The sequence below is a fragment of the Petromyzon marinus genome, chromosome 79 (genome assembly GCF_048934315.1).
Source record: "Petromyzon marinus isolate PM22_M1 ecotype Great Lakes invasive population chromosome 79, UKy_Petmar_22M1.pri1.0, whole genome shotgun sequence".
NCBI lineage: Eukaryota > Metazoa > Chordata > Hyperoartia > Petromyzontiformes > Petromyzontidae > Petromyzon > Petromyzon marinus.
The window spans coordinates 593,649-621,457 of record NC_133745.1 but is presented as its reverse complement, the minus strand read 5'-3'; the positions used below and the strand labels follow the sequence as shown (position 1 = coordinate 621,457).

Sequence of the window (27,809 nt, the reverse complement as noted above, 5' to 3'; positions counted from 1 at the left end):
CGCTCAGGCTGGACAGGGGGGGGCTGATGCCGTAAAGTTTAGAGAGTTAATGGTCTCACTTCCGCAACCAAATGACCGCTCGGATTCTTCCTGCATTAAGAATAAAACGCTAAAGGATGTCTGGAAGGCACTGACGAATCTCTGCACAGCATGCAAGAGGCATTCCGCCCACCCAGTGCGGCATTGCCTCCCAGGGCCACTCTCATAGGGCGACTCTCGCTCCAGTTTGAAATGTTCTCACCAAGTGGGAAGACAGTATTGGCCCAGGTGGGTGGCCCAGGCAGTGACTTCCCCCCCCCCCCACGTGGGTTTGAGAACGTTATCGCGTAAGCGTTGTGAGGAGTTAATAGGAGCAGCAACACAAATGCATCAGACCGGTCTTATGTTGAGCCAAGTTTGTTTTTACTCCCAAATTCACGGACACGCAACTCCCGTACTCAAGCACTACTCTAGACGCAGCACAGCGCAACAAAAGCATAAAAAATACACCAACACTACATTTGACCAACATCAATGAAGAACATTTCTAAGACTACACGTGCCTGCATACACCGGAGCACATTGCGCGACTGCACACCATCCGTCCCCCAGGTGCAGATGGGCAGCGGCTCGCGATCCTTCAACCCCATTAGTCCCAGCGACCCCCACGTTGACCCAGGCGCTACGGGTCAATCGGCTCGGCTACAACCACCACCCCCCCTCCACTACAATCACCCCTGCCATACCCCTGCCCCCCCCCAAATATCCCACCCCCCCCCCCTCCCATGCCTAGCCGTCATGTAGGAAATGGGTTAAAATGTGGCGCAAGCGTGCGTGTGAAGGCTGGGACTCCGCGACGATACTATATGTAGTGGCCCCGATGACTACTGGGAAACTAGAAGCGAACGAGCAACCCACATCCACAACATTCGCCACTCACCGCAACGCCATCTCTCTCCAGCAGTGTCTGTCATCAGTCCCCGTACAGTGACCACCACCGCCGCAGCATCAGCTCTCTTTTGCAAGAGGGTCCCTTCTCAGTTGGTTTGTTTGCATGGGTTCATACCTGTAGTGTGGCTCATCAAGTCACCGGGACATCAAAGTCCACATGAAGTCACACTCGCGTCCTCTATAAAGACATGTGGAAACTACACTGTTCCATAACAGTACCTCAACCAGACTACAGTTGTTAAATCAATCCTATGGCCACATTGGCAAGAGGATTTAGTTAACACACAGCCTCTTCATCGCAAGCCAAACGCTCTACCCTCTGCCCGTACTCGACATCTCTGCTTTGGCTTGCACCAATACATCAGATGGGAAATCCTCTCCCCACAATCACTGCCAAAGGACAACTCCTCTATACTCAGTGGGCTTGAGGTGATGTCAATGTTATCCTTTTTGAAGCATGTCTGTGTATGTACGTTTAACTTATTTCACACCGTACATAGCCAACCGTGCTAATCGGAGTAAGAATGTTTGTTATTGCGCACTCTTATGAGTCCAGTCCATCACGAATGTGCATTAATCACATATTGCAGAAGGCTCTCTGAAACAGTTTTGAGTCTGTTGCAGAACTGGCTCAGACTCAGGGATGAATCTCAAACATGAGCTGGCAGCGTGTTCCATGTCTTTGGGCGGGAGATCCCAAAACTGCGCTGGCCGTATCACACACGATTTACACGCGGGTACAGCAGGTCACCCCGAGCCGCAGATCGTAGTCAGAGTCGATTTGGGTCTGTTGAAGCTGGTAAGATAGGATGGAACAGATTGATGAAGACTCTTGAAGACAATTAAGCATAACTTATACACAATCCTGTATTTAATAGGTAGCCAGTGCAGCTCATCACGTATCAAACTTGTGATCGGAAAATATTTATGTTTTTTAACTATCAGACGAGTTGCAGCATTTAGCACCGACTGGAGTGGCCGCAGGCGAACAGCGAGTGCAGAGCCGAAGATGCTCTTGAAGTAGTCTACGCGGCCGATGATGAATGCGTGGACGAGCATTCTGGCAGTCTCCACAATCAGAGCACGACGGACTGTGCACAGTTGTCGAAGCTGGCAGAAGCAGCGTCTAGTCAGGCGCCTGATGCGAGTGGCGAATGTCAGTTCGCTGTCGACAAGGACACCAAGGGATGTTGCCTTATTCGACACTGGATGTCACAGCCATGAAGTTGGTGGCACTCCCAAAACTATACAGCAGATGTGCTTCTCCACGCCGAAATTGAAAGACATTATTGCCAGTGGGAAGCAGCCGGGGCGATCAATGTTTTGCCCCAAGGGGAGCGGCATTCTACTACACGCTGGGAGCAGTTCACACGGCGGTGCGAGAGTCGACCCCGGCTCTCGGCCCCGGCGCGTCCGATGACATTGAGCACCGCGGCCCAGATCCCCACGCCGAGGCTCCTATCCAGAGCCTCCACAGCTCCTCCTTTTCCTCCTGCTGCTCCTCCTCCAACTGCTCCCACGAGTTCACAAACCCAGAGAGCCTGGAGCCACCTCTTCTCCATGAGCTCCAATGGTTCCACACACACCAGCACCAACTTAGAATCAGAATATCTATTTATACTAGAGGAATCCGATGAGTTAAAGCACTTTTCTTTCACAGACATCGACTTGGTGTCCTCTCTCCATCTCCCGAGCGACTGACTGAGTCTCCTGAAGCCTCTCATTCTCATCTCCCTCCATGCGTGACGTGGAGCAGCCAACTGGGGACCTGGGTGCCCTCGGTCTGTCCGTGGTTTGGGCACCACTCGTGCATCTGCCCAGGAGGGCGACTTCACGACTTCTGCCGCTGGGTTTGGCTCGATGCCTGGCGGTCCTAGTCACTCTGAGGTCATGGTTTTCAATATGCACGTTTTCACGCTCTTTATGTTCTATCTTAGAGTATATAGTAGCAGTCCTTTATAACCCGATGAGATACACAAACTGCACATCCTTCATCGTGTCTGCATCCATGCCTCTCTAGGCGCCGAAGGTTTGCAGGTCACAATGCTACCGGTGGTTTTGTAGGAGACTGGTTTCCTCCCACTTCAGAGTAAATTTTTGTAGCAGGTGTTCCCGGTTTCACGCCGCTCAAGAAATAAAGTTTGGACAAGTCAAATGAATGTGAGGCGCTCACCGTTCTCGATGCGGGCTCCTCAGCACCTTCAGCCAGACGCAGCCCATCAGCGATATTCCTCCTTTCACGTCGCAGTTTGCCGAGCATCTTTGGCGATTGCTCCGGGCCGATTGCCTCCCCATCTCCTCGATCGTCCCAGCCTCTCCCCCATTGCATCGTATTGTCCCTCAAGTTTAAATTGTTCACAAGTCTGCCTTGTTCAGTGGCTCCACACATCTCTGTGCCTTGCTTTGACTGCACTCTGTCCGACTCCTACATGCGTCAAGAGGGGTCCGATCTCCAACTCTACACTTGTTCACATGCATGACCGAATTAATCCGAAATCTAGAATAAGTTTGTTCACGATTGCAACGTTTAATGGATATTCTCTATCTCAATACAACAGCTCCACCACAGGTTATGCTACGCAATGGAAACTCTACGTTGGTGCAAACAATTAACTTTGCGGCTCCTGTCACCTTGGGAGACACTCGTGGGTGTTAAGAGGTCATGGCACAGAGGCAGCCAAGCTCCAACTTTTCCACGCCATTGGGCCCACGACGTTCCTCACTGCCTACCTCCCCCGATCCTCACTCCCGGGTTCTTGACCAGGACGTTCTACATCATGATCGCTATTTCATGGTCACTTCTGTTCTACATCTGTGTAATGGCTTTCTATTTTCTGATCATGGTCTTCAGTAATTTAATTCCACTTTATTATTGTGGTGAGGAAGATGGTTAAGGTGGTGGGGAAATTCATTTAGGAATTGTGTTCTTGCTTTTACGCTAGATTTCAAAACACGAATTTTCTCTGAACATTTTTGTTGCATTTTGTGTGTAATGGCACCTTAGATGACTGATCTATGCCAGCAAGGAGCCAGAGTGATTAAAAATACTAGTTGACGAGATCAATACTTGCTCTCGCCCACATCTCTTGCAGATGGTCATAACCCCACCCAGGTCTGGCAATGGGCCAAGGTGAGGTTAAAAATGTCTGCAGCCGCCGGGGGCTAATCCCGGTCCAGGGAAGCCGATCTTGGTAGTCTCAGCCCGGCCGACACCTAGGCCGCAGCGTTTAATCATCGGCGTGCACCTTCTCGTGCTTCCTCAGGCTGCTGGCCTGGATGAAGGCCTTCTTGCACATGGTGCACTTGAAGGGCTTCTCGCCGGTGTGCGTGCGCTCGTGGCTCTTGAGGCACGACAGCTTGCGGAACGTCTTGCCGCACGCGGTGCAGCCGTGCGGCCGCTCGCCCGTATGGATCATCTCGTGGACCTTGAGGTCGTTGGCCTGGATGAAGGCGCTGCCGCACACCTCGCACTTGAAGGGCTTCTCGCCAGTGTGTGTGCGCTCGTGCACCTTGAGGTAGGACACCTTGCGGAAGCCCTTGCCGCACGTGGTGCACTCGTGCGGCCGCTCTCCCGTGTGCATGCGGTGGTGCTTCTTGAGGTCGCTGGCCTGGATAAAGGAGCTGCCGCACACGGAGCACACGTAGGGCTTCTCGCCCGTGTGGATCATCTCGTGGCTGCGCAGGTGCGAGTGCTTGCGGAACGTCTTGCCGCACGTCGGGCACTCGTGCGGCCGCTCGCCCGTGTGGATCATCTCGTGGAACTTGAGGTCGTTGGGCTGGATGAAGGCGCTGCCACACACGGAGCACACGTAGGGCTTCTCGCCAGTGTGGATGCGCTCGTGAATCTTGAGGTACGACGTCTGCTTGAATGCCTTTCCGCACGTGGCGCACACGTGCGGCTTCTCACCCGTGTGCATGCGCTGGTGCTTGCGCAGGTTGCTGGACTGCGTGAAGGCGCCGCCGCACACGAAGCACACGTAGGGCTTCTCGCCGGTGTGGATCAGCTCGTGGCTCTTGAGGTGCGACATGCTGCGGAACGCCTTGCCGCACGTGGCGCACTCGTGCGGCTTCTCGCCCGTGTGGATCAGCTCGTGCAGCTTGAGGTCCTTGGACTGGGTGAAGGCGCTGCCGCACGTCGTGCACTTGTAGGGCTTCTCGCCCGTGTGCGTGCGCTCATGGATCTTGAGGTTGGACGACTGCATGAAGCCCTTGCCGCACGTGGTACAGATGTGGGTTCGCTCGCCCCGACGGATGCGAACGGGCGGCGGCGGCCGCGTGTGCTTCCTCATGTGGGTCTGGATCGAGCGCTCGGTGAGGAACTCCTCGAAGCAGATGGGGCACGAGTAGCCCCCGTCCTCGTCGCCGGGGCGCCGCAGAGCCGCCACTGCGAATCACAAACGCTCCGTTAAGACTCGACCTGTATTGGTGGTAATGGTGGATTGGTTAGGGTGGATGATGGTGTCTGGCAAAAAAACAACCCCCTCCCTACCTCCTCGGTGGTACTTGACGGTCGCCACCACAGCAGCTAACATGGGGCTCTAGATGGGTGCGAGGGGCTGGTAACCCCTCCACCTTCAATTTAATCACCAGTCACCCAACTAAGCTTGTGCCGGAGGCCCCGTGAGGACAGGCGTCTATGGCGTCTCCTGGCCACACCCCATTTGACAGAGCCAGGAGACCTGGAGTGTTCTACTAAGAGGTGGGGCCTTACCATCAGCCCCTCTAAAATTAAGCACCTGCCTGGGTATTTTGTGTCATCAAACACTCAACCCCCTCCACTCCTCATGTAGCTTTAAAGCACTGCGGTCACATCACAGCCACTTAGTGGCAATTGGCGGTTGTTGTTGGTGGTAATTGTGGTGATAGTGGTGGTGGTGATAGTGACGGTGATGATGGTAGTGATGGTAGTGATGGTGATTATAGTGATGGTGAAGATTTTGTCTGTATTGCGCCATCGGAACTGCCACGAAAAGGAACTCAGACAGCCAGAAGAGCCTCAGAACGAGGCGTGAAGGGAGACGGTATCACGGAGCTCCTTCCCAAGTCTCTTCATGGGGTCTCTCTCTAACCAATCCCAGGCAAGGCCTTGCACCAGTCCGCCCAAGCCAGCGGCCAAGCCACGTGTCGATCGCTCGATGAACTTTACCATTCGGCGGCGGTGTTTCCTGGTTTACCTCCGTTCAAGCGTCGTCACAAGCCACATGAGACCAACTTCGCGGTGCAGCGACCATGGGGAACTGTAGATTTATAAACGGGGGGCTAATACCAATCAACAACTTCGCGATAACGTTTGGTGATACCCCTTGGGTGAGTTGTGGTTTTCTGGATGTTCGGTGATGCACATGGAAGCAGAGAGGAGGGAGGGGAGGAGGAGGGGACCCACCCTGGCTCATGTTCTCCATCTTCACCGCCTCCTCAGTGCACTCCCAGCTCCCACGAGCATCTGGCAAGGCCTCTATGGCATCGCTGGAAGTGGTGGCATGGATGTCGTCTCCCCCCAGAGCTGGCAGAACCATAAAAACAAAGATTCCACCGATTAACCCACAGAGACTGTTGGGGCAAGTGTTGCAGCACCTATGAAGGCCAGCATGGCACACAAGTCGGTGGTGTGGACAGTGCCACTCCTGGCCGCCTTTGTCTCCTTCATGGCTGAATCGACTTATGGGAGGCCCATTACTGGTTTTGTAAGCATCTCTGGTACAGAAGTCCCTCGGTTAACGTTTTCAATCCATTCCGTAAAAAAACTACTGTTTACCGACATAACTGTCAATCAAATTAACTTATAAGTTGAAAAATAAGTCAAAATCATTGAGTCTACACAAGAGAGCTATTTCCACTGCAAAAACAGAAGATGAAATGTAAAAAAAGCTAGTCAAGGTTTAGGCAAACCACTGCACAACCACTGTCCACGAACACAAAAGACAAACACTCATGCACACCACCACACTTGCACTACCAGACATGTGCACACACAACAGCCGCCAATTCGCCACTAAGTGGCGGTGATGTCACCACTGCGCCCGTGCCGTACCAGACCAGGTGTACTCTGAGACCATGTGAAATGTCGAAGTGCTGTCAGGTGACAGGGACAGAACCAGGTGCCATGGGAGGACTGATTGGGATGATTGGCAAAATATAATTTTTTTACCAGGTAAAGCCCACTAAGCTATGCAGCAGAAGTGACCTGGCCACAAATGATATCTCAACAAAGTGGCACATCGTGTGGAAATTTCTCGCAGTCAAATTACTCTGAACGCACGTTTCTAAATCTTCATTTGAAGCTTTCGTGACTGCGGGTAAAGTCATGTAGGTATAAAATAAAATACATTTGTATTTAATTTTATACCTACGTGACTACCGAAAGAACAAAAGAGGATGTTTCTAAATGTTAAGGGAAAAACCGGAGGACCCAGAGAAAAATCCACATGTCTACGGGTAGAACATGCAAACTCCAAATATACAGCAGGGGTTCGGGCCGGAATCGAACCCACGACCTCCTGCATCCCAATAGTATTCATAAGAGGTTTTTGCATTAGATCACGTAAATGCATCGTTAAACCCGACACAGCCAATGGAGTAAGGCTTGTCACGTAAGCAAAACGTGCCAATTCATTACTAGTTCAGCACACCGGTGTGTTCAAAAATAAACTCACTAAAACATTTACAATTCGAGTACCGAGACGTTTTCGCGGTAATTACAACTCAGCCTCATCAGGTGACGGCCACAGTTTTGGAGAAATCCTCCTGTTTCTGTCTCAGAGGGAGTAAATGTGACGTCGTCACTTGTGAGCCAATCGGGTGCCAGTACCAGCAGGGGTGGGGGGAGGTGATGGATATCCATTACCGGTTGGGTTATTCAAAACTAAACACATCAGCAAAAAGCAGCAGCAGCGGTTGTAAAGAGATGAGTCTGAGTGCAGGGAGGGGAGTCACCCACTAGCGAAAGCCCCCGTGAGGGGTGGGCGCACCCCGGGGCTTCCCAGCCACTGGCAGATGAGTGTACCCGCCTCCTCCTCCTCCTCCTCCTCCTCCTCCAGCTGTTCCTGCTGCTGCTGCTCCACCTCCTCCTCGCACTTGATGAGGGCGCCGTGCGCCTGCAACTCCAACCCTGACATCTCAGCGGGTGCCTCGAGGACTTGCAGCACCTGGGGGGGGGGGGGGGGGTTAAATGTCCGCATGTAACCACAAGGGGCAATCACCACACAGCCAAACAACCACACGAGGCAATCACCACACAATTCTAGATTTAAAGCTTTCGTGACTGCAAGGATCCATACTCTTTGGTTCTATTCGGTAAAGTCACATAGGTAAAAAATTAAACAAAAATCACGACTTTTCGGTCACAACACAAGTGGCCTTCAATGAAGGCCACTTGTGTTGTGACCGAAACGTCGTGATTTTTGTTGTTTTATTTTTTACCTACGTAATCACCACACAACCACACGGGGCAATCACCACACAACCACACGGGCCAATCACCACACAGCCACACGGGCCAATCACCACACAGCCACACGGGCCAATCACCACACAACCACACGGAGAAATCACCACACAGCCACACGGGTCAATCACCACACAACCACACGGGGCAATCACCACACAACCACACGGAGAAATCACCAAACAACCACACGGAGAAATCACCACACAACCTACAAGCCACACGAGGCAATCACCACACAGCCACACGGGGCAATCACCACATAGACACACGGGGCAATCAACACACAGCCACACGGGGCGATCACCACACACAGCCACACGGGGCAATCACCACACACAACCACACGGCGCAATCACCACACACAGCCACATGGGGCAATCACCACACAGCCACACGGGGCAATCACCACACACAGCCACATGGGGCAATCACCACACAGCCACACGGCGCAATCACCACACACAGCCACATGGGGCAATCACCACACACAGCCACACGGGGCAATCACCACACACAACCACACGGGGCAATCACCACACAACCACATGGGGCAATCACCACACACAGCCACACGGGGCAATCACCACACACAACCACACGGCGCAATCACCACACACAGCCACATGGGGCAATCACCACACAGCCACACGGGGCAATCACCACACACAGCCACATGGGGCAATCACCACACAGCCACACGGCGCAATCACCACACACAGCCACATGGGGCAATCACCACACACAGCCACACGGGGCAATCACCACACACAGCCACACGGGGCAATCACCACACACAACCACACGGGGCAATCACCACACAACCACATGGGGCAATCACCACACACAGCCACACGGGGCAATCACCACACACAGCCACATGGGGCAATCACCACACACAACCACATGGGGCAATCACCACACACAGCCACATGGGGCAATCACCACACACAGCCACACGGGGCAATCACCACACACAGCCACACGGGGCAATCACCACACACAACCACACGGCGCAATCACCACACACAGCCACACGGGGCAATCACCACACAACCACATGGGGCAATCACCACACACAGCCACACGGGGCAATCACCACACACAGCCACACGGGGCAATCACCACACACAGCCACATGGGGCAATCACCACACACAGCCACACGGGGCAATCACCACACACAGCCACATGGGGCAATCACCACACACAACCACATGGGGCAATCACCACACAACCACATGGGGCAATCACCACACACAGCCACACGGGGCAATCACCACACACAGCCACACGGGGCAATAACCACACACAGCCACACGGGGCAAGCAACACGCAACCACATGGGACAGCTACCACATGGCCACGTAACGAATCCCACTGGAGCGAGATGTTGATCTCAAGAAACTCTAGACCCTGATCAAGGTTCCAGAGGTGATCAAAACTAAAACTCCACTTTATTTACCAGGTGAAAGGCCCAATTGAGCTATGTAGTTAATTTTCCAGAAGGGACCTGGCTGTCACAAATGACAGCTCAACGAAGTGGCTTATCATCATCGCGTGGACATTTATAGCAGCAGCCAAATACGCCAAACGCACGTTTCTAAATGTAGAGGGAAAAAAACGGACCCGGAGAAAAATCCACGCAATCACGGAGCGAGACGCAAACTCAAAATATAGAGCAGGCGTCAGGGTCGGGATCGGACCCACGACCTCCTGTATAGCAGTTGAGTTAACATCTCTCCAGAAACCCAAAGAACAGAACCGGGCCCCTTTCGGCATGGTAGGGATGACAGTGGGGATGGTGGTAGTGATGGTGATAATATTGATGATGAGAGTAGTATCGATGGTGGTAGTTATGGTGATGGTGTTGATGAAGTTGATGATGGTTTTGATGGTGGTGCTGATGGTAATGGTGATGATGATGGTGAGGTGGCAATGGTTTTGACGATGCTGGTGATGGCTTTAATGATGGTGATGTTTATAGTGGTCGTAATGATGATGGTGATGGGGATAGTGGTAATGGTAGTGATGGCAGTGGTGATGGTAGTGATGATAGTGATGGCGGTGGTGATGGTAGTGATGATAGTGATGGCGGTGATGATGGTAGTGATGATAGTGATGGCGGTGTGATGGTAGTGATGATAGTGATGGCGGTGGTGATGGTAGTGATGATTGTGATGGCGATGGTAGTGATGATGATGATGATGATGGTAGTGATGATGGTGGTGGTGATGGTAGTGATGATGATGATGATGGTGGTAGTGAGGATGATGATGGTGGTGGTGATGGTAGTGATGATGATGGTGGTGGTGATGGTAGTGATGATGATGGTGGTGGTGATGGTAGTGATGATGATGGTGGTGGTGATGGCAGTGATGATGGTGGTGATGGTAGTGATGATGATGGTGGTGGTGATGGTAGTGATGATGGTGGTGGTGATGGTGGTGGTGATGGCAGTGATGATGATGGTGGTGGTGGTGATGGCAGTGATGATGATGGTGGTGGTGATGGTAGTGATGATGGTGGTGGTGATGGTAGTGATGATGATGATGGTGGTGGTGATGGTAGTGATGATGATGATGGTGGTGGTGATGGTAGTGATGATGATGATGGTAGTGGTGATGGTAGTGATGATGATGATGGTAGTGATGATGATGATGGTGGTGATGGTAGTGATGATGATGGTGGTGGTGATGGTAGTGATGATATGATGGTGGTGGTGGTAGTGATGGTAGTGATGATGATAGTGATGATGGTGGTAGTGATGATGATGATGGTGGTGATGGTAGTGATGATGATGGTGGTGGTGATGGTGGTGGTGATGGTAGTGATGATGACGATGATGGTGGTGGTGATGGTAGTGATGATGACGATGGTGGTGGTGATGGTAGTGATGATGACGATGGTGAAGATAGCGATGATGACGATAGTGGTGACGATAGCGATGACGATAGTGGTGACGATAGCGATGATGACGATAGTGGTGACGATAGCGATGACGATAGTGGGGGCGATAGCGATGACGACGAAAGTGGTGATGATAGCGATGATGACGAGAGTGGTGATGATAGCGATGATGACGATAGCGGTGATGATAGCGATGATGACGATAGCGGTGACGATAGCGATGATGACGATAGTGGTGATGATAGCGATGATGACGATAGTGGTGATGATAGCGATGATGGCGATAGCGGTGACGATAGCGATGACGACGATAGCGGTGACGATAGCGATGATGACGAAATCGGTGATGATAGCGATGATGACGATAGTGGTGATGACAGCGATGATGACGATAGTGGTGATGACAGCGATGATGACGATAGTGGTGATGACAGCGATGATGACGATAGTGGTGATGATAGCGATGATGACGATAGTGGTGATGATAGCGATGATGACGATGGTGGTGATGATAGTGATGACGATAGTGGTGATGATAGTGATGATGACGATAATGGTGATGATAGTGATGATGACGAGTGGTGATGATAGAGATGATAATGATGATGGTGGTGATGATAGTATTGATGGTGGTGGTGGTGATAGTGATGATAGTGATGATGGTGGTGGTGATAGTGATGAGAGTGATGATGGTGGTGGTGGTGTTGATGATAGTGATGATGGTGATGATGGTGGTGGTGATGATGATAGTGATGATGGTGGTGATGATGATGGTGGTGATGGTGGTGGTGATGATGGTGATGATGGTGGTGGTGATGATGATGGTGATAGTGACGGTGATGGTGATATTGACTGTGGTGGTGATAATAGTGACGGTGGCGGTAATAATAGTGACGGTGGCGGTGATGATTGGTGGTGATGATGGTGGTGGTGATAATAGTGATGCTGGTGGTGGTGATAATAGTGATGATGGTGGTGGTGGTGATAATAGTGATTATGGTGGTGATGATAGTGATGATGGTGGTGGTGGTGGTGATGATGGTGATGATAGTGTGGATGGTGGTGGTGGTGATGATAGTGATGATGGTGATGGTGGTGACAATGATGATAGTGATGATGGTGGTGGCGGTGATGATAGTGATGATGGTGGTGGCGGTGATGATAGTGATGATGGTGGTGGTGATGATGATAGTGATGATGGTGGTGATGATAGTGATGATGGTGGCGATGATGATAGTGATGATGGTGGTGGCGGTGATGATAGTGATGATGGTGGTGGCGGTGATGATAGTGATGATGGTGGTGGTGGTGATGATAGTGATGATGGTGGTGGTGATGATAGTGATGATAGTGGTGGTGATGATGATAGTGATGATGGTGGTGGTGATGATGGTGATTGGTGGTGATGATAGTGATGATGATGGTGGTGATGATGATAGTGATGATGGTGGTGGTGATGATGATAGTGATGATGGTGGTGGTGATGATGATAGTGATGATGGTGGTGGTGGTGATGATGATAGTGATGATGGTGGTGGTGGTGATAGTGATGAGAGTGTTGATGGTGGTGGTGTTGATGATGGTGATGATGGTGGTGATGATGGTGATGATGGTGATGATGGTGGTGATGATGGTGATGATGGTGGTGGTGATGGTGATGATGGTGGTGGTGGTGGTGATAGTGACGGTGGTGGTGATAATAGTGACGGTGGCGCTGATAATAGTGACAGTGGCGGTGATGATTGGTGGTGATGATGGTGGTGGTGATGATAGTGATGATAGGTGGTGATGATAGTGATGATAGGTGGTGATGATGGTGGTGGTGATGATAGTGATGAAGGTGGTGATGATAGTGATGATGGTGGTGTTAATAATGATGATGGTGGTGGTGATAATAGTGATGATGGTGGTGTTGGTGATGATAGCGATGATGGTGGTGGTGATGATAGTGATGATGGTGGTGGTGATGATAGTGATGATGATGATGACAGTGATGATGGTGGTGGTGATGATGATAGTGATGATAGTGATGTTGGTGATGATGGTGGTGGTGGTTGGTGGTGATTGGTGTGATAGTGATGATGGTGATGATGGTGGTGGTTGGTGGTGATGATAGTGATGATGGTGGTGATTGGTGGTGATGATAGTGATGATGGTGGTGGTGATGATAGTGATGATGGTGGTGGTGATAGTGATGAGAGTGATGATGGTGGTGGTGTTGATGATAGTGATGATGGTGATGATGGTGGTGATGATGGTTATTATGGTGGTGATGATGGTGATGATGGTGGTGATGATGGTGGTGATGGTGATGATGGTGAGGATGGTGGTGGTGATGATGATGGTGGTGTTGATAGTGACGGTGGTGGTGATAGTGACGGTGGTGGTGATAATATTGACTGTGGTGGTGATAATAGTGATGGTGGCGGTGATAATAGTGACGGTGGCGGTGATAATAGTGACGGTGGCGGTGATGATTGGTGGTGATGATGGTGGTGGTGATGATAGTGATGATAGGTGGTGATGATGGTGGTGGTGATGATAGTGATGAAGGTGGTGATGATAGTGATGATGGTGGTGATGATAGTGATGAAGGTGGTGATGATAGTGATGATGGTGGTGGTGGTGATAATAGTGATGATGGTGGTGGTGGTGATGATAGTGATGATGGTGGTGGTGATAGTGATGATGGTGGTGGTGATGATGATAGTGATGATGGTGGTGGTGATAGTGATGATGGTGGTGGTGATGATGATAGTGATGATGGTGGTGGTGATGATGGTGGTGGTTGGTGGTGATTGGTGGTGATGATAGTGATGATGGTGGTGGTGATGATAGAGATGATGGTGGTGATAGTGATGATAGTGATGATGTTGGTGGTGATAGTGATGAGAGTGATGATGGTGGTGGTGGTGGTGTTGATGATAGTGATGATGGTGATGATGGTGGTGATGGTGGTGATGATGGTGGTGATGGTGATGATGGTGAGGATGGTGGTGGTGGTGATGATGGTGGTGGTGATGATGGTGATGGTGGTAATGGTGATGATGGTGATGGTGGTGATGATAATATTGACTGTGGTGGTGATAATAGTGACGGTGGTGGTGATAATAGTGACGGTGGTGGTGATAATAGTGACGGTGATGGTGATAATAGTGACGGTGGCGGTGATGATTGGTGGTGATGATGGTGGTGGTGATGATAGTGATGAAGGTGGTGATGATAGTGATGATGGTGGTGGTGGTTATAGTGATGATGGTGGAGATTATAGTGATGATGGTGGTGATAGTGATGATAGTGATGATGGTGGTGGTGTTGATCATGGTGATGATGGTGGTGGTGGTGTTGATCATGGTGATGATGGTGGTGGTGGTGTTGATCATGGTGATGATGGTGGTGGTGGTGGTGTTGCTGATGGTGGTGGTGTTGATGATGGTGGTGATGATGGTGATGATGGTGGTGGTGATGATAGTGATGATGGTGGTGGTGATGATAGTGATGATGGTGGTGATGATAGTGATGATAGTGATGATGGTGGTGGTTGGTGGGGATTGGTGGTAATGATAGTGATGATGGTGGTGGTGATGGTGGTGATGATAAGTGATGATGATGGTGGTGATGATGATAGTGATGATGGTGGTGGTGGTGGTGATGATGATAGTGATGATGGTGGTGGTGGTGGTGGTGATGATGATAGTGATGATGGTGGTGGTGATAGTGATGATAGTGATGATGGTGGTGGTGATAGTGATGAGAGTGTTGATGGTGGTGGTGGTGTTGATGATGGTGATGATGGTGGTGATGATGGTGATGATGGTGGTGATGATGGTGGTGGTGGTGATGGTGATGATGGTGGTGGTGATAGTGACGGTGGTGGTGATAATAGTGACGGTGGCGCTGATAATAGTGATGGTGGCGGTGATGATTGGTGGTGATGATGGTGGTGGTGATGATAGTGATGATAGGTGGTGATGATGGTGGTGGTGATGATAGTGATGAAGGTGGTGATGATAGTGATGATGGTGGTGATAATAATGATGGTGGTGATAATAATGATGGTGGTGATAATAATGATGGTGGTGGTGATAATAGTGATGATGGTGGTGGTGGTGATAATAGTGATAGTGGTGGTGGTGATAATAGTGATGATGGTGGTGGTGGTGGTGATGATAGTGATGGTGCTGGTGATGATAGGGATGATGGTGGTGATAATAGTGATGATGGTGGTGGTGATAATAGTGATAGTGGTGGTGGTGATAATAGTGATGATGGTGGTGGTAGTGGTGATGATAGTGATGGTGCTGGTGTTGATAGTGATGATGGTGGTGATGATAGTGATGATGGTGGTGGTGATTATAGGGATGATGGTGGTGTTGGTGATGAGTGATGATGGTGGTGGTGATCATGATAGTGATGATGGTGGTGGTGATGATGATAGTGATTGGTGTGATAGTGATGATGGTGATGATGGTGGTTGGTGGTGATTGGTGTGATAGTGATGACGGTGATGGTGGTGGTGGTTGGTGGTGATTGGTGGTGATGATAGTGATGATGGTGGTGATTGGTTGTGATGATAGTGATGATGGTGGTGATGATAGTGATGATGGTGGTGGTGATAGTGATGAGAGTGATGATGGTGGTGTTGATGATAGTGATGATGGTGATGATGGTGGTGGTGGTTGGTGGTGATTGGTGGTGATGATAGTGATGATGGTGGTGGTTGGTGGTGATTGGTGGTGATGATAGTGATGATGGTGGTGATTGATTGTGATGATAGTGATGATGGTGGTGGTGATGATAGTGATGATGGTGGTGGTGGTGGTGATAATAGTGATGATGGTGGTGGTGGTAATAGTGATGATAGTGATGATTGTGGTGGTGGTGGTGGTGTTGATGATAGTGATGATGGTGATGATGGTGGTGATGATGGTGATTATGGTGGTGATGATGGTGATGATGGTGGTGATGATGATGGTGGTGATGGTGATGATGGTGAGGATGGTGGTGGTGGTGATGATGGTGGTGGTGATGATGGTGGTGGTGATAGTGACGGTGGTGGTGATAGTGATGGTGGTGGTGATAATATTGACTGTGGTGGTGATAATAGTGACGGTGGCGGTGATAATAATGACGGTGGCGGTGATAATAGTGACGGTGGCGGTGATAATAGTGACGGTGGCGGTGATGATTGGTGGTGATGATGGTGGTGGTGATGGTGATGATAGGTGGTGATGATGGTGGTGGTGATGATAGTGATGAAGGTGGTGATGATAGTGATGATGGTGGTGATAATAGTGATGATGGTGGTGATAATAGTGATGATGGTGGTGGCGATGATGATAGTGATGATGGTGGTGGCGGTGATGATAGTGATGATGGTGGTGGTGATGATGATAGTGATGATGGTGGTGGTGGTGATGATAGTGATGATGGTGGTGGCGATGATGATAGTGGTGGCGGTGATGATAGTGATGATGGTGGTGGTGATGATGATAGTGATGATAGTGGTGGTGATGATGGTGGTGGTTGGTGGTGATTGGTGGTGATGATAGTGATGATGGTGGTGGTGGTGGTGATGGTGGTGATGGTGGTGATGATGGTGGTGATGATGGTGGTGGTGGTGATAGTGACGGTGGTGGTGATAGTGACGGTGGTGGTGATAATATTGACGGTGGTGGTGATAATAGTGACGGTGGCGGTGATAATAGTGATGGTGGCGGTGATGATTGGTGGTGATGATGGTGGTGGTGATGATAGTGATGAAGGTGGTGATGATAGTCATGATGGTGGTGTTGATGGTGATAATAGTGATGATGGTGGTGGTGATGATAGTGATGATGGTGGTGGTGGTTATAGTGATGATGGTGGTGATTATAGTGATGATGGTGGTGATAGTGATGATAGTGATGATGGTGGTGTTGATCATGGTGGTGGTGGTGTTGATCATGGTGATGATGGTGGTGGTGGTGGTGTTGATGATGGTGATGGTGGTGGTGATGGTGGTGGTGTTGATGATGGTGATGATGGTGATGATGGTGGTGATGATGGTGATGATGATGGTGATGATGGTGGTGATAATAGACTGTGGTAGTGATTACAGTGATGATGACGATAGTGGTGATGACAGCGATGATGACGATAGTGATGACAGCGATGATGACGATAGTGGTGATGACGATAGTGGTGATTACAGCAATGATGACGATGGTGGTGATGACAGCGATGATGACGATAGTGGTGATGACAGCGATGATGACGATAGTGGTGATGACAGCGATGATGACGATAGTGGTGATGATAGCGATGATGACGATAGTGGTGATGAGAGCGATGATGACGATAGTGGTGATGAGAGCGATGATGACGATAGTGGTGATGACAGCAATGATGACGATAGTGGTGATGACAGCAATGATGACGATAGTGGTGATGACAGCAATGATGACGATAGTGGTGATGACAGCGATGATGACGATAGTGGTGATGATAGTGATGATGACGATAGTGGTGATTACAGCGATGATGACGATAGTGGTGATGACAGCGATGATGACGATAGTGTTGATGACAGCGATGATGACGATAGTGGTGATGACAGCGATGATGACGATAGTGGTGATGATAGTGATGATGACGATAGTGGTGATGATAGCGATGATGATGATAGTGGTGATGATAGCGATGATGACAATAGTGTTGATGATAGCGATGATGACGATAGTGATGATGATATTGATGATGACGACAGTGGTGATGATATTGATGATGACGACAGTGGTGATATTGATGATGACGACAGTGGTGATGATAGTGATGATGACGATAGTGGTGATGATAGTGATGATGGTGGTGATGATAGTGATGATGGTGATGGTGGTGATGATAGTGATGATGATAGTGATGATGATGATAGTGATAATGATGATGGTGTTGATGCTAGTGATGATGATGGTGGTGATGCTAGTGATGATGATCGTGGTGATGATAGTGATGATGGTGGTGGTTGGTGGTGATGATAGTGATGATGGTGGTGATTGGTGGTGATGATAGTGATGATGGTGGTGGTGATGATAGTGATGATGGTGGTGGTGGTGATAGTGATGAGAGTGATGATGGTGGTGGTGTTGATGATAGTGATGATGGTGATGATGGTGGTGATGATGGTGATTATGGTGGTGATGATGGTGGTGATGCTGGTGGTGGTGGTGATGATGGTCGTGGTGATGATGGTGGTGGTGGTGATAGTGACGGTGGTGGTGATAGTGACGGTGGTGATAGTGACGGTGGTGATAGTGACGGTGGTGGTGATAATATTGACTGTGGTGGTGATAATAGTGACGGTGGTGGTGATAATAGTGACGGTGGCGGTGATAATAGTGATGGTGGCGGTGATGATTGGTGGTGATGATGGTGGTGGTGATGATAGTGATGAAGGTGGTGATGATAGTCATGATGGTGGTGGTGGTGATAATAGTGATGATGGTGGTGGTGGTGATGATAGTGATGGTGATGATAGTGATGATGGTGGTGGTGGTTATAGTGATGATGGTGGTGATTATAGTGATGATGGTGGTGATAGTGATGATAGTGATGATGGTGGTGGTGGTGGTGTTGATCATGGTGGTGGTGGTGTTGATCATGGTGATGATGATGGTGGTGGTGTTGATGATGGTGATGGTGGTGGTGGTGTTGATGATGGTGATGATGGTGATGATGGTGGTGATGATGATGATGGTGGTGGTGATAATAGACTGTGGTGGTGATTACAGTGATGATGACGATAGTGGTGATGACAGCGATGATGACGATAGTGATGACAGCGATGATGACGATAGTGGTGATGACGATAGTGGTGATTACAGCAATGATGACGATAGTGGTGATGACAGCGATGATGACGATAGTGGTGATGACAGCGATGATGACGATAGTGGTGATGACAGCGATGATGACGATAGTGGTGATGACAGCGATGATGACGATAGTGGTGATGACAGCGATGATGACGATAGTGGTGATGACAGCGATGATGACGATAGTGGTGATGACAGCGATGATGACGATAGTGGTGATGACAGCGATGATGACGATAGTGGTGATGACAGCGATGATGTCGATAGTGGTGATGACAGCGATGATGACGATAGTGGTGATTACAGCGATGATGATGATAGTGGTGATGATAGCGATGATGACGAGTGGTGATGACAGCGATGATGACGATAGTGGTGATGATAGCGATGATGACGATAGTGATGATGATATTGATGATGACGACAGTGGTGATGATATTGATGATGACGACAGTGGTGATATTGATGATGACGACAGTGGTGATGACAGCGATGATGACGATAGTGGTGATGATAGTGATGATGACGATAGTGGTGATGATAGTGATGATGGTGGTGATGATAGTGATGATGATAGTGATGATGGTGATGGTGGTGATGATAGTGATGATGATAGTGATGATGATGATAGTGATAATGATGATGGTGTTGATGCTAGTGATGATGATGGTGGTGATGCTAGTGATGATGATCGTGGTGATGATAGTGATGATGGTGGTGGTTGGTGGTGATGATAGTGATGATGGTGGTGATTGGTGGTGATGATAGTGATGATGGTGGTGGTGATGCTAGTGATGATGATGGTGGTGATGCTAGTGATGATGATCGTGGTGATGATAGTGATGATGGTGGTGGTTGGTGGTGATGATAGTGATGATGGTGGTGATTGGTGGTGGTGATAGTGATGATGGTGGTGGTGATGATAGTGATGATGGTGGTGGTGGTGATAGTGATGAGAGTGATGATGGTGGTGGTGTTGATGATAGTGATGATGGTGATGATGGTGGTGATGATGGTGATTATGGTGGTGATGATGGTGGTGATGCTGGTGGTGGTGGTGATGATGGTCGTGGTGATGATAGTGATGGTGATGATAGTGATGATGGTGGTGGTTATAGTGATGATGGTGGTGATTATAGTGATGATGGTGGTGATAGTGATGATAGTGATGATGGTGGTGGTGGTGGTGTTGATCATGGTGGTGGTGGTGGTGGTGTTGATCATGGTGATGATGATGGTGGTGGTGTTGATGATGGTGATGGTGGTGTTGATGATGGTGATGATGGTGATGATGATGATGATGGTGGTGGTGATAATAGACTGTGGTGGTGATTACAGTGATGATGACGATAGTGGTGATGACAGCGATGATGACGATAGTGATGACAGCGATGATGACGATAGTGGTGATGACGATAGTGGTGATTACAGCAATGATGACGATAGTGGTGATGACAGCGATGATGACGATAGTGGTGATGACAGCGATGATGACGATAGTGGTGATGACAGCGATGATGACGATAGTGGTGATGACAGCGATGATGACGATAGTGGTGATGACAGCGATGATGACGATAGTGGTGATGACAGCGATGATGACGATAGTGGTGATGACAGCGATGATGACGATAGTGGTGATGACAGCGATGATGACGATAGTGGTGATGACAGCGATGATGTCGATAGTGGTAATGACAGCGATGATGACGATAGTGGTGATTACAGCGATGATGACGATAGTGGTGATGACAGCGATGATGACGAGTGGTGATGACAGCGATGATGACGATAGTGGTGATGACAGGGATGATGACGATAGTGGTGATGACAGCGATGATTACGATAGTGGTGATGACAGCGATGATGACGATAGTGGTGATGATAGCGATGATGACGATAGTGGTGATGATAGCGATGATGACGATAGTGGTGATGATAGCGATGATGACGATAGTGGTGATGATAGCGATGATGACGATAGTGGTGATGATAGCGATGATGACGATAGTGGTGATGATAGCGATGATGACGATAGTGGTGATGATATTGATGATGACGAAAGTGGTGATGATATTGATGATGACGACAGTGGTGATATTGATGATGACGACAGTGGTGATGATAGTGATGATGGTGGTGATGATAGTGATGATGCTAGTGATGATGGTGATGGTGGTGATGATAGTGATGATGATGATAGTGATAATGATGATGGTGGTGATGCTAGTGATGATGATGGTGGTGATGCTAGTGATGATGGTGGTGATGATAGTGATGATGGTGGTGATGATAGTGATGATGGTGGTGATGATAGTGATAATGATGGTGGTGATGATAGTGATAATGATGGTGGTGATGATAGTGATGATGATAGTGATGATGATAGTGATGATGATGATGGTGGTGATGCTAGTGATGATGATGGTGGTGATGCTAGTGATGATGATGGTGGTGATGCTAGTGATGATGATGGTGGTGATGCTAGTGATGATGATGGTGGTGATGCTAGTGATGATGGTGGTGATGCTAGTGATGATGGTGGTGATGATAGTGATGATGATGGTGGTGATGATAGTGATAATGATAGTGGTGATGACAGCGATGATGACGATAGTGGTGATGACAGCGATGATGACGATAGTGGTGATGCCAGCGATGATGACGGTAGTGGTGATGACAGCGATGATCACGATAGTGGTGATGATAGTGATGATGGTGGTGATGATAGTGATGATGACGATAGTGGTGATGATAGTGATGATGGTGGTGATGATTGTGATGATAGTGATGATGATGGTGGTGATGATAGTGATGATGATGGTGGTGATGATAGTGATGATGATGGTGATGCTAGTGATGATGATGGTGATGCTAGTGATGATGATGGTGATGCTAGTGATGATGATGGTGGTGATGATAGTGATGATGATGGTGGTGATGATAGTGATGATGATGGTGGTGATGATAGTGATAATGATGGTGGTGATGATAGTGATGATGCTGGTGATAATGGTGGTGGTGGTCGTCGGCAGTGGTGGTTGTGCCACACAAGCGCACACGCGAGGTGAGGCTCCCTCAATTGAACATCGCGGCCATGGGGGAAACGAGGTCACGATTCCCAACGCACCCAGTCGCGATACCTGTGGCTCCCTCCTCCTCTTGGCCTCCTCCTCTTGGCCTCCTCCTCCTCCTCTTGGCCTCCTCCTCTTGGCCTCCTCCTCCTCCTCTTGGCCTCCTCCTCCTCCTCTTGGCCTTCTCCTCCTCTTGGGCTCCTCCTCCTCTTGGCCTCCTCCTCCTCCTCTTGGCCTCCTCCTCCTCCTCCTCTTGGGCTCCTCCTCCTCCTCCTCTTGGGCTCCTCCTCCTCTTGGCCTCCTCCTCCTCCTCTTGGCCTCCTCCTCCTCCTCTTGGCCTCCTCCTCTTGGCCTCCTCCTCCTCCTCTTGGCCTCCTCCTCCTCCTCTTGGCCTCCTCCTCCTCCTCTTGGCCTCCTCCTCCTCTTGGCCTCCTCCTCCTCCTCTTGGCGTCCTCCTCCTCTTGGCCTCCTCCTCTTGGCCTCCTCCTCCTCTTGGCCTCCTCCTCCTCGCCTCCTCCTCTTCGTCGCCGCCGTCGCTCGCAACGCGGCCCCGCAGTTTCACTCCCGCGCGGCAGATTCCAGCTCCAGGGTCCGCGGTAAATCTCAGAGGCCGACTCCCCAAGCGTTAAAATGGTTCAAGGGGGTCCGCGGTGAATATCAGAGGCCGACTCATAGAGTTCAATGGTAAGGGGTCCGCGGTGAAACTCTTATTTCAGACAATTTTCCGGGCTAGGGTGCGCAGAGAATGTCAGCGTATGGCTCTAAGGCTTGAGTGCTAGGGTCCGCGGTGAAACTCTGCCTCAGACAGTTTTCCCGGCTAGGGTGCGCGGTCAACGTCAGCTTATGGCTCGCAGATTTGAGTGCTAGGGACCACGGTGAAACTCAGCTCCTCGGTGGTTCGTTTTCGTCTTTCAAGAACCCAGAATCCACACGGGGAATATCAAGCGGGGAACGACGCGCAACGTGGGGACAGGCCAGACGTTGAGGCACCCTCAAAATGATGGGCATCCAGGCTTGCCGCCACGACTATAAAACTACTCAACCAAGACGAAGTTATTATATATTTTAACAGGCAAGGCCCCAACTGTGGCTCCTTTTCAGAAGCGGCCTGGCCATCACAACTTGATGGCAGCTCAAGCGAGCGGCTCATTGTGAGGCTCGCGGACCGTGAGCGCCTCTCTCAAAAGAGACGCGCTCGGAGCACCGTCTCAAGCCCGGCCCGCACTCTCTCAAGAGCACTCGGTCGAAAACCACGCTAACATCTCAGGCAACACGAATAAATAATCACACAAAAAAAACAACAGCGCTCTTGTCCACCACCCAACGAACGGCGTGGGGGTAAATTTTGATTTAAATTTTGATTTTAAAGCTTTCGTGACTGCAGTAAGTCGACTCTCGGGGTCGCCGTCCCAGTCCGAGGAGAGGGTCGTGGCTCGCGGCCTCACCACCTTTGAGCTGCCCAGGAGCAGCCTCTTTGACTCCTGGGATCCGATGCAGTGAAGTGACCGCGAATGCCTGGGGGGCTTGTCGCCTCCCTACTCGGCGGTACTGGAGACATCGAAGGCCCACAGGTTGTGGAAATGTGGAGGCCCTGGGAGGTTCCTCAACAACGGCACACGGTAGATGCAGGGCACGAACCACCACATGTGGATACTATGTTGGCCTAAATACCACTGTCTAAACTCTAAAACACAGAACTTAATGCAATCCCTGTAACCTATCGATACCATTCCCGTGACTCTTTCTGCCTGAATGACTAAAACTACCTAATAACGTTCATCAAGCACTCTGTCTCCGCCTGGAAAAAAAAACATGATCACATTAGCCAATGCTTTACCTTTAAAAATAACCTCCTGTGAAACCACTTTATCAAGGCACACCTGTTGACATTTAGAAAACGCCCGACCAGTGAACCAATTCACCTGAAGCCTGCCATATTACCAATGTAAACTAGCTCTCTGCCCTGAACTCTGCGATGTTTGTAAACTTATTTAAGGCTCATCTGTGCCCACCGTAATGACATTAAGATGTTTTTAAACCCGCTCCTGTGTCTGTGACTACACAATATTTTACCATGTTATTCCCTCCAATGTAAGACTATGATTACTACACTCCCGACCATCGCTTATCGGCAACTCAGGGCTCAGCAATCTTGCACAGAGCCGGAGTTATACTTCATGCAACGCTGCAGAAGATGCCATCTTCCACGTGGCATCAGGCCGAATCTCCTGTGCACGCCTCTCTCTCGCCCTCACACAGCCCAGCGTCGCGCTGCGAGACTCCAACAGCACAGGCTAGAGAGGGTATAGGTGCCTCAACCACACGTTCCACCATTCTCAACATCACATTTGAGTCGACCTCGTGGCCACCCGCACTGCACACGCCGCGCTGCACCACGCCCATCTCTCCTCTCCTCTGCTTCTCTTCCCTCCTCCTGTCACTCTCGATCGGGGCTCCTCCACTCCTGTGCCTGACACATCTCCCCCTGACACGCAATCCACAGCGCTATACAGAGGGAGGGGTGGAATGAGGGGGGAGCTGTTTGCGAGAGCCGCTACGCACCTCTCCCCACTGATTCCCTCCCAAGACGTTGTGTACATAAACATACAACAAAAACCGCCATTCGCTACAAAGTGGTGGTGACGTCACCACGACGCTTGTGCCAGGCTAGGTGCACGTTAAGGCCACGTGAAATGTCGAACACCCGTTGGCAGGTCACTGGACAGACCCAGGTGCCATGCGTCGACTGGCTATGTTTTAGCAACCAGGCGCTCCACTCGTTCGGACCGTCGCTTCTCTGCCCTCCGTTGTTGCTGGAGGGCGACTGCCTCAAATTGCCCAGTAGCGCCCTTCACGAGCCTCCTCCACAGAGGCCGATCGGCAAGTCCACTCATCTCGACATTCTCTTGTGACACATCACTCCATCTCTTCTCTAGTCCATGCTGCTTTTGTTCAGCCGGATAGAGGGGGCTAAATGCCCATTTAGCCCCTCTATCCGGCTGAACAAAAGCTGTTTAGGCATGCGGTGGCTGGGATATGCAGGCTCCATGACCCAGCCAACGCAGCCTTGCCTGCCGGAGGAGCTCACCGATGGGACTTTGTCCAGATCTTTTACGGATTTGTGAGCTCCTCACAAATCTAGCTAGGTTAAACCCAGGATGGATTGTAGGAAGGCCAGCCTGTTTCTAACTGGCAAAGATGTTATATTAAGAGGGTCCAAGTTTCGCAAGCATAGAGGAGGGAGGGCATGACCTTGGCTGAGAAGACCTGAAGCTTTATGTGGAGCGACAGACCAGGTAGCTTCCACACAGCGTTACGCAGCCGATGACAAGATGATGTTTTTTCGACTAATTCGGAGGAGACCTCTGCTGTCAAACCGAAGGTGGTCATGACCATACTACCCAGGTATGGAAAACTCTCCACTGTCCGCAACTGCTCCATCACCAATTGGGAGTTGTGGGGGTGGAGTGTCTGATGGCACAAATACCCAGGCAGGTGCTTAGTTTTAGTGGAGCTGATGGTAAGCTCCAGGTTCAGCAGCAGCGCCATCTACTCCTCCTCTGAGTGAGCAGCAATTACCCGATCATCAGCATACATAACGTGGTTGACCAATAGGGTGCCATCCCTTGACCGCACCCGGATTGATCAGCTTCGCATTGTATCTGTACCAGATGTAAATTCCTCCGGTTAATCCATCGAATGCTTCACTAGCTACGTGGTCGAAATAGATATTAAATAATGTGCGAGCCACGTGTGTAAATACATACACAAGTTGATGAATGTGTAAATGCACCACAACAGTGAACTACAGGGATGCTAACAGCATCACTGAGTGGACAGAGACCCTCCCCTGGGCGTAGTGAGTGTGATCAGCGGGCAGCCACGATGCTGCCAGTTAAAGGGCAGACTTGTGTGAAGGAATGGTCCATCCATTTTCAGGTGAGTTGATATTTATATCTCCGTACGTATATGCAGTCTGATTGTAACGACTGCCACACTCGTCATGACTATGGCTATTTTCAGCCCCGGTGGTTTCCACGAAGTTGAGTCTTGAACAGTCAACCCAATGGTTTCCACTATGTCGATCTCGAACAGTCGACCCTGATGTCATCCACCTCTGGTCGTCGATTAGTCCCCAAGCAAGCGCCCCGACGGCGGGCCTCACTCCCCCTTATATACTCGTTCGATTCTGCTGCTATCGGACAGTAGGCCCCCCACTTAATTATAACACTTATGACAGTGCCTTCCGGCCACCTGTTTTCAATCATCTCAACGGGCCCTTCCAGGATCTTCTCTTGTACAGCCCCCTACTTTGGGATCTCACAAGTGAATTTTCCCTGGGAACATGGGATTCTTAGCATTGAACTTTTAGGTCAACGCATAACATAGGCTCTTGAAGCAAGGGGGGGGGAGGCGCTGTGACCCAATTTTACTGCTTCGTATCACGGGTATGGTCAACGAAGCTAACCTTTGCATTGGCTACCCTGTTAAGGTTGAACATTACAACATGAAGCAATACAAAACCAATGGTACCCTCACATCTGCTGCAACCCGACAATGTGTGTGTGTGGTTGAATGACACGTTGGTCCCAGCGACGCACTTCCCTGGCACTTTCTCGGATGACTCCGTCGGCCTCCACCATCCTGATGATCCTCATTGTGGTTGTTCCTGAGAAGAGGGGAAGAGAGTGCTGGGGCAGTATTTTCCCGAGGAGGATTCTTTTTTTCCCGGCTTTCGTCATGACACTCCCAAATCTGACCCTTCTGAACTGGAATAACATCTTGTGTCGGTGGTTCCTCATAAGGTTTCAGATGGCTCGGGTGGACCACCCATCGCCAGCATCCCATCTGGATGCTTACACTTTGCGGTCAGAGAATTTGGACAAACTCTACCGGGCCCTGCCAGGGACAGTGCAGTTTAGCTGACATGCCCACCCGGACCTGGGAACAGTGTAACCAGGCCCGATCCGCCTGCTCGAAGGCACTGGTGTTTCTGTCTTTTTTCACAAGCATTCGTTTACTGATTGCGATCTGCTAGACTCCGCTAGCGCAGCTTCGCGAGCATCTCGCAGCTTTTCTAGTGGCAGCCTGAGGGATGCTGGCCACGAAACCGATTTAGCAGGGAAAGCTACCAGTTGGTCCTCAATAGGTGGCCCAGGGTCCCTACCGTATATAAAAAAGGGGGAGAGCCCGGTCGATGCATGTGGCGCGCTACGGTATGCCCCTCAGACTCCTGGAATGTGTCAGTCCCAGTCTATCTGATCATCCGTGACAACATGCCACAACATTGCGGACAGCGTGCGGTTAAGCCCCTCTACTTGTCCTTCACACTGAAGGTGGTATGGTAAAGTTCGAATTTTCTTAGTGCCCATGATATCACAGACATCACACAACAGTTTAGCATAAAAATATCGACCCTGGTCTGTGAGCAGTTTTTCAGGGTGGCCTTTGTCCAATACATACTCGTGGAGAAAGGCCTCTGCTATAGTCACAGCCATCATATTTTGTAGTGACCATGCGACGGGCCAACAAGTACTCTGTCCCAACAAGAAAATATTTATTTCACCTTGATGTTTTAAGGAATGGACCCAGGATATCC

At 50.0% G+C, this 27,809-nt stretch overlaps 1 protein-coding gene across 2 annotated transcripts; it reads right to left on the bottom strand.

The window, feature by feature from the left end:
- Positions 1 to 380: 380 nt before the first annotated feature.
- LOC116958505 (uncharacterized) lies at positions 381 to 27,160 on the bottom strand. 2 transcript variants are annotated; one of them, XM_076057127.1, is made up of 4 exons: positions 22,267 to 27,160; positions 7,868 to 8,075; positions 6,314 to 6,433; positions 381 to 5,314 (listed from the first exon to the last, which is right to left on the bottom strand). In XM_076057127.1, the coding sequence occupies exons 2-4, from the start codon at positions 8,043 to 8,045 to the stop codon at positions 4,158 to 4,160; spliced, it is 1,455 nt and encodes a 484-aa protein (XP_075913242.1). In that variant the 5' UTR covers positions 8,046 to 8,075; positions 22,267 to 27,160; the 3' UTR covers positions 381 to 4,157. The 2 variants fall into 2 exon arrangements, with proteins under 2 accessions (XP_075913242.1, XP_032837022.2); XM_032981131.2 differs by having other exon boundaries at positions 22,280 to 27,160.
- Between the last annotated feature and the right edge of the window lie 649 nt (positions 27,161 to 27,809).